The sequence below is a fragment of the Piliocolobus tephrosceles genome, chromosome 6, assembly GCF_002776525.5.
Source record: "Piliocolobus tephrosceles isolate RC106 chromosome 6, ASM277652v3, whole genome shotgun sequence".
Lineage (NCBI taxonomy): Eukaryota > Metazoa > Chordata > Mammalia > Primates > Cercopithecidae > Piliocolobus > Piliocolobus tephrosceles.
Genome location: NC_045439.1, coordinates 138,788,928 through 138,804,642, shown reverse-complemented (window position 1 = coordinate 138,804,642; position 15,715 = coordinate 138,788,928). Strand labels below are relative to the sequence as shown.

The following is a 15,715-nucleotide window of genomic DNA, read 5'->3' as shown; positions in this document are numbered from 1 at the left end:
ATTATACTTGTGACTTTAGTCATTTAGTCTTTATATGTTGTTTTCTTATGTATGTTTTTAAAATGTTTTGAGGATAATTATAGCTGCCTATCTCATAGTGTTCAGAGTAGTGTTGTATAAACTAAAAAGTAGAAAATATTATGACTATTTTTGCCTGTAACTGGATTTTATTCACGTTTATAGATTAATGGTTCATTTGGTTTATCATTTCATAACAGAAATGTTCAATTTTTGAATGATTTGTACATATGAACAGCAGGAACACATTCAGAGCCTTGTAGACATCCACCTTTTCCTTCAGTTTAGAACACTTGAGGGATGATTGATACAGAGAAATACTATTTCTGGTGCTGTTAGGGAATTAACAAATGAAAGTATCCAGAAATATCATCCCTAGTTCTTTCTTGAAAATGCTTTGGAATAGGGAAAAGATGGATACATGCCATTACCTGCTTAAAATTCTGAATTCATTTTCTCATAGAAACACTGTTATAAATGGTGATTAGCTATATTTCAAATGGTAGCAGTGTTTTGCTATAAATACGTGTTAAATTTTTATAAGTCGGGCATGGTGGTATGCACCTTTAATCCCAAGAGCGATTACTACCAGCTACTCAAGAGTCTGAGTGGGGAGCCCAGGAGTTGGAGTCCAGCCTGGGCGACATAGTGAGACCCCATCTCTAAACAAAAACCAACAACAATGAAGTATTAATTTTGTATGTGTGGAATGATATGCTAACCACTTTTTAAGACATTTTTAAAAATCAGATTTATTGAGATATACAAACAGTAAATACACCATTAATGTACAAAGTTTAATGAGTTTTGGCAAATATGTATTTCCATGTAACCCATGACTTCGAAGTGTTTTCATCACCCCAGAAAGGACATTGTTTTGGGGGAAGATTTATTTTCTACATTTTGAATAACCTACTTACAAACAGACTTGTGGAACCCTGCATTTTGTATGTTGAGCTCTGGTCTATAAAGCTTTGAAAACCTGGGTTGTTTTCTTTGTTATTTTTTATTTTTGAGACAGGGCCTCCCTCTGTCACCCAGGCTGGAGTGCTGTGGCACGATCTCAGCTTACTGTAGACTGGACCTCCGGGACCCAACTGATTTCCCACCTCAGTCTCTTGAGTAGCTGGGACCACAGGCGTACGCCATCATGCCTGGCCAATTTTTTGTAGAGACAGGGTTTCCTTGTGTTGCCCAGGTTGGTCTTGAACTCCTGGACTTAAGTGATCCTCTTGTAGTAGCCTCCCGAAGTGCTGGGTTTATAGGAGTGGCCACTGCTCATGGTGGAAACCTGTTTATTTTGAAGAGATAATGTAATAGCTCCTTGACAGTTTTGTCTTCATTTGAGTATTATACCAAGAACTTGTTTTTCAATATTTTATCAAAGTTTTGTGTTTGCCTTATTTGGCACTTCTGTTAGGCCATTCTAGTGCTACCATAAAGAAATACCTGCATCTGGGGAATTTATATATATATAAAAAAAAAGGTTTAATTTGCCCCTAGTTCTACTGGCTATATAGAAAGCAAGGTGCTGGCATCTGCTTCTGGTGAAGCCTCAAGAAACCTACAGTTATGGCAGAAAACCATGGGGAGACAATGGGGAGCCAACATGTCACATGGCCAGAGGTGGAATGAGAGAGAGAGTGGTAGAAAGTGCCTTATGCTTAAATAAAACAGATCTCGAGATAACTCACTCACTACCACAGAGACAGAACCAAGTGATGAGGGATTTGTCCCATGATCATAACACCTCCCACCAGGTCCCACCTCCAACATTGGGGATTACATTTCAACATAAGATTTGGAGTAGACAAATATCCAAACCATATCAGTGCTTACAAAATTACATATGGCAATAAATAGAAAGGTGTGCTTTAAAAAATAATTCCTCTACATTTTTTATAGGAACAATTTTTGTGTGTGTATAAAGATGATGTTTCTATCTGGCATTATGAACTTTGAATGATTTTCTCACAGGTGTTAGGCTTCCATTGGTTGTATATATGTTCTCACTGAGCTTCCCTTAAGAACCGTGGCATACATTTGTGTAATTGTTGTTCCTTGTGCCAACCTTAGTGAATCATAAGGGACCAAATTGTTAACCAAGGTTTTGCCAATAGCATGCTTTAGCCAATAAATTTATTAATCCACATGAGAACACTGAATTAGTTATCGGAATCCAAGTAACAGTGAGAAGAGAGAAGTCTTATATTGTTCCCTTTTATTTTTGGCCTATTTTATATATCCTATTCACAAGTTTCTGTTTTAGCTAAGAATTCAGGATTCCTAGCTAAGTCACATGATTTAAATAAATATTGATATCTAAGATATACAAGATTTGTAATTTTGCTGACTAGGGTATTACGTCCTAAGGAGCATATCTTAGTACTCATAATTAATACATTATGTTGTCTAGGATTTTCTGTAGGCCACCTGTTGTTTATGTGATGATAGTCCATGCAGAAGATGACTGGAATCATTGCTTAAAGATTATGAATTCTGAGAAGTCTCGAAAAAGAAAATTCTATTAAATGTATAATCATTGTTTCTAGGTAGACTATTTTCCTAAAATGTTACTTATCTATTTGAAGTCTAGATCTAACAAAAGATCACTTATATATATGAATTAACATTATACTTAAAGATTTTAATAACTACTCAGAAAATCAAAACTGAAAATTAATACATTAAAACATAGTTACTTGTATTTGCTTTATTATAATTCAAGAGACTCTTATTAGAGAAAAAATAAATTGTCACAAGATTAAAAATATATCTTGGGTTTTTTGGTTTTTTTTTTTTTTTTGAGATGGAGTTTTTGCTCTTGTTGCCCAGATGATCTTGGCTCACCACAACCTCCGCCTCCTGGGTTCAAGCAATTCTCCTGCCTTAGCCTCCCGAGTAGCTGGGATTACAGTCATGTGCCACCACACCTAGCTAATTTTGTATTTTTAGTTTCTCCATGTTGGTCAGGTTGGTCTCGAACTCCCGACCTCAGGTGATCCGCCCGTCTTGGCCTCCCAAAGTGCTGGGATTACAGGCATGAGCCACTGCGCCCGACTCAAAATATATCTTAATAAAGTTCATATGTAGTTAGAGCAGAGGTTAATTGTATCCCTGGTGTTGTTATTAACCAGAACTCTCTGAAATGTAAATAATTATGCAATGCATTTACTACCTTTCATGTTTTGATACCACAGTAAGTGACTCACAAAAAATCAGTGCTTACTATTCATCTGCATATGTTTTCTAGATATCAGTAACACTTTAAAAAGAATAATTTTTGTGAGGGTTATTCCTTAGTTGAGTAACTTTGAGCTTAAGTTTTTAAGTGAACAAAACTCTTACTTCTGGCAGTTTAACTATAGAAAATAAATAACATTAAGTATATATTAACTGTCTCATATGGTTCATAACTACTATTGAACAAAAATTAGATGTGTGGTACCATTATTCACTTATTCTCACATGGTATGTTAACTCTTTTGATCTTAGCATATCCAAACAAAACACTTGACTGACTTTAAAAAGCTGGAGTGGGTAATACTGAATAGAAATAAGAAAAACAATATATGAGAATTATGTGTTTCATTTATGACTAATTTAAGAACCATGTGTTCTTATTCTTCATATGATTATATTTTAAATCATTACAATCTGTTCCTGTGGGATGGTGCTTAACTAAAGGCAGTTTTGTGTAACAAATAGTCTGGTAAGATTTTTTCTTGGTTTCCCAAGAATCCATTTCCAGTGTTTTCTGAGCATATTAATGTCTTGTGGGAAAATATGAAAATTATTTTAATTTTATCTTGCAGTGGGTGTTGGATTTCTTTTTCTCTCAATAGAGACAGATGTCACCATGCTTTCCAAAAGACAGAGATGTCCAACTTATAAATGTAGGATTTATTGCACGGCTATTTTTATAATGTTAAAATGAGATTTTATTGGTATATAAGTAAAAGGAAGTACTTTTACCAGCTATTGAGTCTACAGTGCAAAATTTTAATATTTGTATAGACTTCACCAAAAACTAGAGCAGTTGTCCTGGACTCCACACTTTTTTATGAGAACAATATGGCTGGAGAATGGAAAGTAGGCACCAATATGGAGAGGGAGAAGCTGCTAAAAAAAAGAGTGAGAGCTATTAAATAAATAAACATTTGCTGAGCATGGTGGCTCATTCCTGTAATCTCAACATTTTTGGGAGGCTGAGGCAGAAGGATTGCTTTGAGACCAGGAGTTCCAGACCAGTCTGGGCAACGTAGCAAGACCCCATCTCTACCAAAAAAAAAAAAAAGAAAGAAAAATTAGCTGGGTGTGGTGGCAAGTGCCTGTAGTTGTAGCTACTTGAGAGACTAAGGCAGGAGGATCACTTGAGCGTAAGAATTTGAGGTTGCAGTGAGTTGTGATCACACCTTGGCATTTTAGCCTGGGCAACAGAGCAAGACACTGTCTCAAAAAAACCATTAAGAATCATAATATATAGGCTGGGTGCAGTGCTCATGCCTGTAATCCCAGCACTTTGGGAGGCCAAGGCAGGCGAATCACCTATGGTCAGGATTCCTGACCAGCCTAGCCAACATGGTAAAACCCCATCACTACTAAAAATATAAAAATTAGCTGGGTGTGGTGGTGCACACCTGTAGTCCCAGCTACTTGGGAGGCTTAGGCATGAGAATCACTTGAACCTGAGAGGCCGTGGTTCTGGTGAGCCAAAATTGCACAACAGCACTCCAACCTAGGCGACAGCAAGATGCTGTCTCAAAAAAAAAAAAAATCATAATATACGATTTAGTAGCCTGATTCTTTTCTCATTTATTGTTATTTTGTGAATGTTTTTCTCATTATTATAATTCTGAATCATGTCCTAATTTTTATCTAGTTCACTGTATGGATATACCATTAAAAACATTATTTAATCCAAGAGAGTATAGCATATAATGCTGTGAAATTATCGATAATTTATATAAGAAGATTTTGAATGTATTGGTTCCTTTTAAGTGTTAGAAAATTTTTAAAACTCATCTGTGTTCTTTTTTGGTATACTCTGCCCTAAGTCCTTATCTTAAAGGTTTAACTTGTTAGTAATTCCTACTCTTCCACTTAATCCACATGGTATATGATATTTCTAACCTAATAAAGTTCTGTGAAATGTATTTTGTCATATGTATGGCATCCTTTTTTATTAATAATATCAATATTATGCCCTTTCATTTATGAGCTCTTGTGGGGCAGTTTAGGTTCTACGAAGTTTTCGTTTTTTCTGGATATTACCTTGCCATCGAGTACCTAGTAGAAATAGTACTACTAAAGTGCTTTCAATATTGATGTGACTAGAGTTTAACTCACATGTACTTCTACATATGCTGAAAGAGCTTAGGGAAAGTTGTTATATTTAGTATAAATTTTTAAAATACATAGAATTCACTATTCTTATCACACAGACACACATGTACGTGGATTTAAAAAATTTTGTTTCTTGATTACAGTCTCATGATTCAAATGCAAAATATTTGCATATAAAAAGGTATATTCAAATATAAAAAGGTATATATTCATCTGGGTCCTATTCCATCCTTGTCTACTCTATTCTTTTCCTCTTCCTCATATAGGTACTTTTCTTAGTATCTTTCTAGTATTTCTTTATGTAAATATAAGCAAAAATGAAAGGCCGGGCGCAGTGGCTCACGCCTGTAATCCCAGCACTTTGGGAGGCCGAGGCGGGCAGATCACAAGGTCAAGAGATCGAGACCATCCTGGCCAACATGGTGAAACCCCGCCTTTACTAAAAATACAAAAATTAGCTGGGCGTGGTGGCACACGCCTGTAGTCCCAGCTCCTCGGGAGTCTGAGGCAGGAGAATCGCTTGAACCGGGAGGCAGAGTCAGTGAGCTGAGATCGCACCACTGCACTCCAACCTGGTGATAGAGCAAAACTGTCTCAAAAAAATAGATATATATGTGTGCGTGTGTGTGTGTGTGTGTGTGTATTTTCCTCATTTCTTATTCAAAAAGTAATATACTATTTACAGTTTGCACTTTGCTATTTTCACTTAATTATTTTGGCGCTCATAGAGAACTTGCTCACTCTTCTTTTTTAATGGCTATTTAGTATCCATTGTGCAGATGGTTTATTTAACCACTTCCCTTTATGTAAACACTTGGCTAACCAATGTGGCTTTTTAATATATGTTTTTAAAACTCCTTTAGGTGGATATGGACAAGAGCGGTGAAGTGCGACTTATAGAACTGGATGAATCTTTCAAAAGTGAACATACTGTTTTTGTAACACCACCTGAGATCCCCCACCTACCCAATGGTGAAGAACCCCCTTTACAGTACAGGTATTCAAGAGGCAGAATGTTTGAGATTGAAAGAGAGAAGCAATCCATCATCTGTGACGTAGCTTTCTAAGGACTGTGGTATTTTCAAAAATCCAAACTTTACAGATCCCTAATTTTTAGGTGGTAAGCAAGCTTATCCCACATCCATTATTAAGCTTTGAGGTATAAAAAGAAAACATATATAATTTTGCATAATATAGACTTGGGAAGCTCTCTAATGATGTCTGCATAAGTATCTATCCTTGTAAATGTTGATTACATTCAGTTAGACTCCCCACCTCAAATGCAGCACTTTTATTATAGAATTTTGATTTTTTTTTTCATTAAAACTGGTTTCCTCACATTCAATCCTTTTTCATCTCGTACACACACTGATTAATATAACCCTGGTTTACAAAAAGATTAAATCTAATTTAGAGTCAATCTTTGTGGCCTTGATTTGTACAATATAATTTTTTAAGTTACTAATTTTTGTCATGAGTTTTAAGTCATGGAAATTCAGAATTATTGGAATTGATCATTGTTAATTTAGGAAATGTGGTTAGACACTGTGCTAAGTATATAGACTTGAATGATACATTGTCTGTGCCTTCAAGTCTAGTGAAGAAGAGAGAAAAGTCCTGAGCACAGTAAAATAAGGGCTATGATAGAGGTGAATGCATTATTTAGTTCCTAATATACATTTATTTTTACTTAAAATTGTAATTTCTTTTAGAGTTTAAAAGATTTCTTAATTCTCCAATAATACTTTCTTACTTTGTTTAAATATTCTAAAACCATTTCACATCTATCACCCTTTAAATCATAGTTTGTTATTTTCATTGAAAAAGGATTTTTCAAGACATCTTTGTTTATGACTTGGATTAAATTCTTCCTTTTACAGATGAAAAAGTGGTGTGATAGATATTTATGAATGTTGATTAATCAGAGGCCACTTGATTTCTACTCTTTTCATCCAGTGATGATATTGTTCATATCACTTTTTAAATGTCTTCTGTCGAAGATATTTAAAATATTTCTCTTAATTTCTCTCTTCCTCTCTTTTTCTTTCTAAACAAGTTCTCATTTTTTAATCTCTTTTATACTTTATGCTTATTTGTCTTTTTGTATGTGTCACTAATAGAGTTTTGTATTTCTGTGGTTTGGTTTTAACTTTTTTAATTTAAATTTTACTTTTAGATTTAGTCCTTTAACGCTAAGAAAATTTGGCCAGGCACAGTGGCTCATGCCTGTAATCCCAGCACTTTGGGAGGCTGAGGTGGGCAGATCACTTGAGGTCAGGAGTTCAAGACCAGCCTGGCCAACATGGTGTAAACCCTGTCTCTGCTAAAAATACAAAAATTAGCTAGGCGTGATTGCAGGTGCCTGTAATCCAAGCTACTTGGGAGGCTGAGGCAGGAGAATTCCTTGAACCTGGGAGGTGGAGGTTGCAGTGAGCCAAGATCGTGCCACTGCACTCCAACCTGGGTGACAGAATGAGACTTTGTCTCCAAAAAAACTGCATTATTTCAGCCTGTGCCACATAGCAATACCTTATCTCTACAAATAATTTTTTAAAAATAGCTGGGCGTGGTGGTGCACACCTGTGGTCCCAGCTACTCAGGAGACTGAGGTGGGAGGATCACATGAGCCTGGGAGGTTGAGACTGCAGTGAGCCATGATTGAGCTACTGCACTCCAGACTGGGAATGGAACAGACAAATCAAAAAATAAAATAAAAAGAAAATTACTTATCTGAAAACATTTCTGTTTTTTTAGAATCTGTCATTTTTTTTTCTTCAGACTACTCATATAATTTTGGTGTAATCATAACCATAATTGGGAAAACACTGTAAATGTCCTTAATGATCACAGAGTCTGCCTCATAAGAGATTACTCATAAACTTACATTGTCTATGTAAAATAATGAGGCATTTGAAATAAGACACACAAAATGATCTTATTATCTTATCATATACATACAATGAATTTTTTAAGGGACATGGTTTTCCTGGATTTCTTTGCTGTTTCCTACTCAACATTGAATCATTGCTAGTATTTTCTTATTCTATGGAATTTGACTATAGTAATGTATAAAAAATATTGTCTACCCTCATTTATTGTAGTTAGGTTTCTTCCTAATAGAAACTATTTATATGCCTTTAAGAAAATATTATATAGTGTTCTTAAACAGGTTAAGTGTATTGCTCAGGAGGCAATTTTGGTTTCTTTCAGCGTATCTTTTTCCTAACTGCTGCCTTTCACTTATTTACTTATTTATTAATGAAGTGTCACTATGTTGTTCAGGCTAGAGAGCAGTGGCTATTCACTGGTAGAACCATAGTACACTACAGCCTTGAATTCCTAGGCTCAGGCGTTCCTCCTGCCTTAGTTTCCTGAGTAACTGGGATTATAGGCATGCACTAACTGCACCCAGCCTAGCTGCTAGCTTTTAAATGTCCAGAACATCTTGGTCTAGCACCTTTATTAGGTTTACCTCCTAATAGAGCACCTATTCTAACCTTTTCTTCCTCTTATTTAACCTTCTCAGTTTTCTTTCTCATAAATGATGCCTTGAACCTACTAGCTAACCTGACAAACCAGTTCATGAGAATGTGAGAGCAAGGTCTGGTGTGCTAATGTGCTAAACCTAAGGTTGTTATTTGCATCTTTCTAAGAAGGGAAGTTCAACAGTAAATATGTTAATCCGAAGCAATGACATTAATGATTGCCCTTTTTGGAAGAGTCCTAGTTTGGTGGACCTTTTACCAATTGTCATATTATCTAATATGCTTGCTATGTATTAACAGGAGTACTAACTTTTAAAAGTTTGCTTAAGTTACCTTGGAGTTGGATGTCATGTTCATTTATGTTTTTCCCTTTTCCTGAAAAAATAACTTGAGTCTGAATTTGGCTATTACATTTCTAGTTATTATAGTAAGAAGAGCAACATTAGCATGAATATTTATTGAGTACATATCATAGCCTGATGAAGAAAGATAGTTAAATTCTAAGTGAAGAAGTTATTGGTCATAATTATATTAACCTGTAACCACTGTGATCATCTATGTGTGCTTGAAAACTGTTTTTCTTTTTTTTGTCTTTTCTAAAACAGCTATAATGGATTTCCAGTTCTTAGGAACAATTTATTTGAAAGACCTGAAGGATTTCTACAAGCAAAGAAGAACAAACTGCCTTCAAAATCAAGTAGTCCTAATAGCCCTTCGCCCATGTTCAGAAGAACAAAACAGGTACTTTATCGCATTCTTCAAGTAATCAAATTTTAGAACAAGAAATAAATTGAATATTTATCCTCCTATAATATGCTTTATCACTTCTTATATAACTATTACTAGATTATTATGTTCCCCAAAGCACTCTGAAGATAGAGTAATCTGACTTCAAGAAATTAACTAGTTCTCTTGTCCTAGAAATTTATTTTATATGCTGTTTAATACAGATGCAAACAGAAACTTGAAAACACTTTAATTATAGACATATTTTGTTATGGAAACATTATAAAAGCTTGTGACTTGTACTTGTTTAGCATTCAGTTAAATAAAGATGCCTAAGTGCATAAATTTATTAGTTAGATCTTTATATTTTTTTCCAGGAAATTAAATCAGCACATAAAATTGCAAAGAGGTACTCTTCCATCCCTCAGATGTGGTCTAGGTGTCTACTGCGCCACTGTTATGGACTGTGGTTTATTTGTCTCCCAGCTTATGTGAAAGTCTGTCATTCAAAAGTCAGGGCTCTGAAAACAGCATATGATGTGCTTAAAAAAATGCAGTCAAAGAAGATGGATCCACCTGATGAGGTAACAATTATTTTATTGTTATATATATTTTTTGAGACAGGGTCTCACTCTGTCACCCAGGCTGAAGTGCAGTGATAGAGTCACAGCTCACTGCAGTCTTAACCTCTTGGGCTCATGAGATGCAATCCTCCCATTTTAACCTCTCAGATAGCTGTGACTACAGTCATGTGCCACCACGCCTGGCTAATTTTTAAATTTTTTTGTAGAGACAGAGTCTCACTATGTGGTCTAGGTTGGTCAGAAGCTCCTGGGCTCAAGAGATTCACCTGCCTTGCCCTCCCAAAATGTTGGGATTACAGGCATGAGCCTCTGTGCCCTGCCACAATTATTGTTTAAAATGCATTATTTTGTTCTAGATTTGTGTACATGGTGACATCTGTGTCTCTGTACAATTTTGAACTTGTATTTCAGGTATGCTACCGCATTCTTATGCAACTCTGTGGACAATATGATCAACCGGTGCTTGCAGTTCGAGTGCTTTTTGAAATGCGGAAAGCTGGTATTGACCCCAATGCCATTACTTATGGTTATTATAATAAGGTAAATACCTTGGTTTAATGGATAAAGAGTATTACTTTTGTCATTATGCAGTGTTAAATTTAATGGCAGAAATAATTTATGCAGGAGGTTATTTGGCATTTATTTTCGAGTATATAAAATACATTTTGTCAATCAAGGAAGACTTTAGTTCTCTTTTATGTTATACAATCTACTTTGATTTTTTCTTTCTTTGAAACAGGGTCTCACTCTGTCACCCAGGCTAGAGTGCAGTGGTACAATCATGGTTCACTGTAGCCTTGACCTCCCAGGCTCAATTGATCTTCCCACCTGAGCCTCCTAAGCAGCTGGGAGTACAGGCATGTGCCACCATGCCTGGCTAATTTTCATATTTTTTGTAGAGGCGAGGTTTCACCTTGTTGCCCAGGCTGGTCTCGAATTCCTGGGCTCAAGTGATCCACCTGCCTCAGCCTCCCAAAGTGCTGGGATTACAGGCATGAGCCACCACGCCTGGCCTGCTTTGATATTCTTTAGCTTTATTCTGAAACCAATATATGTTCACTTATAAAAATTATTTTACTAATTATTTTATTTTGTTGAATGAATAGGCTGTTTTGGAAAGTACCTGGCCTTCAAGAAGTCGTAGTGGCTATTTTCTCTGGACAAAAGTAAGAAATGTTATTTTAGGAGTAACACAGTTCAAAAGAGCTTTAAAGAAACATGCACACTTATCACAAACAACTCTCTCAGGTAAGGGATGTGTGTTTTACTTGTTCTTCAAAATTAATTGACTAGCTACAGTTTACATTTTTAGAAATTTTAAACAGTTTTACAATATTGAATGTTTTAGTTTTTAGTTATTAAGCAAATTGTATCACTCTTCCCATTTAGAAACCACCGGATTTCACTTCTGTTTAAATGTTTCAACTTCTGACCACCTTTGTGTGTGTTGTTTTCGTGTTCATCAATAACTCCCACTAGGTTTCTTTATTATAGTTGTATTTTGCTAAGTGTGTGGCACTTTTCATGTTCAGTATTACATTGGTGGATTATTAGCTTGAGCAACAAATTAATGTGTATATTTGGTACCTCTTTGAGTAGTAAAATGCTGTCAAATTGTGTTCTTAAGCAGATGGCAGTGACCTGGATGCTGTTAGTCATGGCAGCATGGATAGTGGTCATGGGACACACACTGTGGAGCAGGCACCTTTTAATACGGGTTTAATCAAAGTGTATGCTACTGATGATAGATCTAGTACAGGTTTGTGTATGCTTATGTATACATTTATTATAGTACATTTTTAAAACTAGATTTGGTAGCCTATGTTTTTTTACATTTTCATTTTCAGTGATGTGTTTAACTGTCACTTTTTAATTTTATATATTAAGTATTTGATTTGATATTAGATTTAATAACTATGTGGAATTTTATTATTTGAATAGAAATAAAAGTTTTAAGAGAGGTTACAAATCACTTTATTCTACTATTTAGTACATGATAATCCAGTTAACTCTGCATAGACATAGATCTCTTTACCCTATCATTTTCTTATAATAAATTCTTTGAAATTATGAAAATGATATTAGAGTTTTTTTAAAAAAGAAGCATAGCTCTGTATCTAAGTTAATAGTATTGTACCAACATCAGTTTCCTGGTTTTGACAATGTACTATGATTATGTAAGGTATTATCACTGGGGGAAGCTAGGTGAATAGTACCAAGGAACTCTCTGTACTGTAATGTTTTTTTAACTTCTGAATCTTAAGTGACTTTAAAAGTTGTAATAAAAAATTTTAAATATATAAAAATATAGCATTCTAAGGCTGAGTGTGATAGCTCACGCCTATAATCCCAACATCTTGGGAAACCAAGGTGGGTGGTTCACTTGAGCCCAGGAGTTTGAGACTGTCTGGGCAACATAGTGAAACCCTGTCTCTACAAAAATACAAAAATTAGCTGGGCATGGTGTCCCGTGCCTGTGGTCCCAGCTACTTGGGAGACTGAGATAGGAGAATTGCTTGAACCCAGGAGGCTGAGGCTGCAGCGAGCCATGATCAAGCCACTGCACTCCAGCTTGGGTGACAGAGCAAGACCTTGTCTCAAAAAAAAAAAATTATATATATATATAAAATAATATATGTATAATACTATATATGTATGTGTAATAGTATATGTATAATGTGTGTATAATACATATACACATAATATATGTATATGTATTTATATGTATATAGAATTGCATATTTTATGTGTATATTTATATATGTGTATATAGAATTGTATACTTCAGTGCTAGAATTATAGCACCAAAGATGGCATTAATTTCATAGAAGTATAAGATTTGTATATCAGCTCTTCCTAACTATTATTACAATTGACACACTTAAAAATAAATTATTTATGTAATTCTGTTCTTTTTGTTACATTTCAAAAATTACACATGACTTTTGACTACAGATAAGAGCAAGCTCTTAAAGGACAGAAACTTTAAAAATTGAAGCATTACTAATAAAATATGAAGGCCCATATCTCTGCAAATGTCAATATTATTTTGGTCTATCTTGCTTTATACCTACTTTTAAGTTTAATAAATGTAAGCTAATTTTGTTGAAATGTAATATTCATAGTTATTCTTCCTTGATTGGTTTTATTCCTTGATTTTGCAGTGTGATTTTAATCAGTTATAATAGTTATCCTTTGGCATTATCTCTTACAAACGAAGAAATCTTATCTTTTAACTGTGGCTTTTAAAAAGGCTATCTTAGGTCTGGTGCAGTGACTCACATCTCTAATTCTAGCATTTTGAGAGGCCAAGGCAGGCAGGTCACTTGAGGCCAGGAGTTCGAGACCAGCCTGGCCAACATGGTGAAACACTATCTCTACTAAAAATGTAAAAATTAGCTAGACACGGTGGCACATTCCTGTAATCCCAGCTGCTTGGGAAGTGGAGGCACAAGAATTGCTTGAACCCTGGAGGTAGAGGTTGTAGTGAGCCAAGATCACGCCACTGCATTCCAGCCTGGGCAACATAGTGAGACTCTGTCTCAAAAAAACAAAAAAAAGCTATCTTAAAATAGTGCAAAACCTAATAAAAGCATGAATTTTATCGAGATGATTCTCAGATTTTTCTATTTATAGTTTCTTTAGAAAGGGACCTGAAGTTTGATTAGAAAAAATAAAAACTCAAAATTATAACAAAAATATTAAACTAAATACCTAGTGATATATAATATAATTTCTTTAGAGAGCACTTTACAAGTTTGTGAACATTTTTCATATATAGTCTCATATAATAATAACAACCTTATGTTTTACAAATTTGGGAACTTCAAATCCAAACAAAATGGTTACATTGTTACTTAAAATCACATGTCTCCTGAGATAAAGAACTAGGATTCAAAACCTTATCTTTTGAGACTAATCTGTTAAAAACAATTTTCTAAAAATGATGCAGAGTCTCTTTAGCAAAACAGTGTATTAGAAGTTTTTTTAAAAGTAAATATTTAAATTACTTTTTCCTTTCTTTGAGACAGCGTCTCACTCTGTTGTCCAGACTGGAGTGCAGGGGTGCGATCATAGTTTACTGCAGCCTTGAACTCCTGAGCTCAGGTGATCTTCCCACCTCAGCCTCCCAAGAATCTGGGGTCTATAGGTGCATGCCACCATGCCTGGCTAATTTTTTTTTTTTTTTTTTAGTAGAGATGAGGTCCAACTGTGTTGCCCAGGCTGGTTTCAAACTCCTGGGCTCAAGTGATCTGCCTGCCTCAGCCTTCCAAAGTGCTGGGATTATAGGCATGAATCACGAATCACTGCACCCAGCTCCTTTTGCTTTTCTTAACAATATCTTTAACACTACATTTTTATCTCATTCCCATGTATTTGTACTCACATGCAGTTCAATGATTATTCAGCTAAAAATTTTTAAAAATTAATTTCCTATCAAATTTGAAGAAATCCAATTTTTTAGTAAAATCATTTAGACATTTAGCTCTAGTGACGTATGTGTGAATGTTTGTTATAAATTCTTTGCAGATTTCTCCATTGCTTAGTTGAAACTCAAACTTTCAACTAGAAAGGTCATGGACTTGTATAAAGAATGTGTGGTTTGTCTGTGTCTTTTGGAGCTCATATAGTAGTGTGAATGTACATAGTTACTTTTGACTACAGTGTGAAACCAAGAGTAAATTATTTCGAGATCATCTCTTTCTTATATTAATAGAGATGATGGAAGGGGTAGCTAACAATGCTTTAAGGGTAGCTGACAAAATAATGCTTTAAATTGGAAGTTGTCCAGAAAAAAATTTATGAGAAAATCCAAACACTAGTATGTTGCTCCTAATTCCAGTTGCACTCACTAAAGAAGTTTGTGATAGAGTTTTGTTTCTTTTTGTTTTTACCAGGTGGCCAGTCTGATCTTGGATATAATTCATTATCTAAAGATGAAGTTAGAAGAGGGGATACATCTACTGAAGACATTCAAGAAGAAAAAGATAAAAAAGGCAGTGATTGTAGTTCCTGTAGGTATTAAGTTGATATTGTATAAAATTGTGAACTTATATTCATAGAAAATGCAGGTGATTTTATAAAAGTTCTGGTTTTACTTTCCATTTTTCTATCATAACTCTTTCTTGTCTCCCATTATGTGCCCTCTCAGCCACCACATACTCTCATACAAATGCTTTATGTATGAAGTATATAGCCTCAGTGGCAAAACACTTCCCAAGTCAAATACCATTAGAATGAATGCTATGTGACTCCCAAAATACATGTATTTAGTGGAAGTGTATATACATTTCTTGAAACAGTATTTCTTTTTTGAGATTTAACAATATTTGAAAGCTTGTGATCCTTTTGTAGTTCATGGGCATGATGATTGGGTAGTCAGGCATGTTTGTGAGATGTGCCACCCTTGAACCTTGTTACAACATCAGCACATTACCCATCTGACCTGAAGAAAGAAAAAAAAAAAGTTTGTTTAATGGATTGTGATTATATTTACCCCCTTCCCCACTCCACCAAAAGCACTGCTTTACAATCAATGAGGAAATATAAAGTTTG

At 35.0% G+C, this 15,715-nt stretch overlaps 1 protein-coding gene and 1 non-coding gene across 8 annotated transcripts in view; both read left to right on the top strand.

The window, feature by feature from the left end:
- Positions 1 to 15,715, top strand: part of DENND4A (DENN domain containing 4A) — a 132,353-nt gene that overhangs the window by 78,119 nt on the left and 38,519 nt on the right. For 4 of the 7 annotated variants that reach the window (XM_023220803.1, XM_023220808.2, XM_023220807.2 and 1 more), the window contains 7 exons: positions 6,228 to 6,361; positions 9,455 to 9,590; positions 9,953 to 10,159; positions 10,571 to 10,699; positions 11,266 to 11,407; positions 11,787 to 11,918; positions 15,058 to 15,174. In XM_023220803.1, coding sequence (XP_023076571.1) covers positions 6,228 to 6,361; positions 9,455 to 9,590; positions 9,953 to 10,159; positions 10,571 to 10,699; positions 11,266 to 11,407; positions 11,787 to 11,918; positions 15,058 to 15,174 — 997 coding nt within the window. The remainder of the gene's footprint in view (positions 1 to 6,227; positions 6,362 to 9,454; positions 9,591 to 9,952; positions 10,160 to 10,570; positions 10,700 to 11,265; positions 11,408 to 11,786; positions 11,919 to 15,057; positions 15,175 to 15,715) is intronic. The other 3 variants (XM_031935817.1, XM_023220810.2, XM_023220809.1) reach the window with 2 other exon arrangements.
- LOC111548443 lies at positions 15,503 to 15,606 on the top strand. The gene has a single exon (XR_002733419.1). It is a non-coding gene; the product is annotated as a small nucleolar RNA U13 (small nucleolar RNA).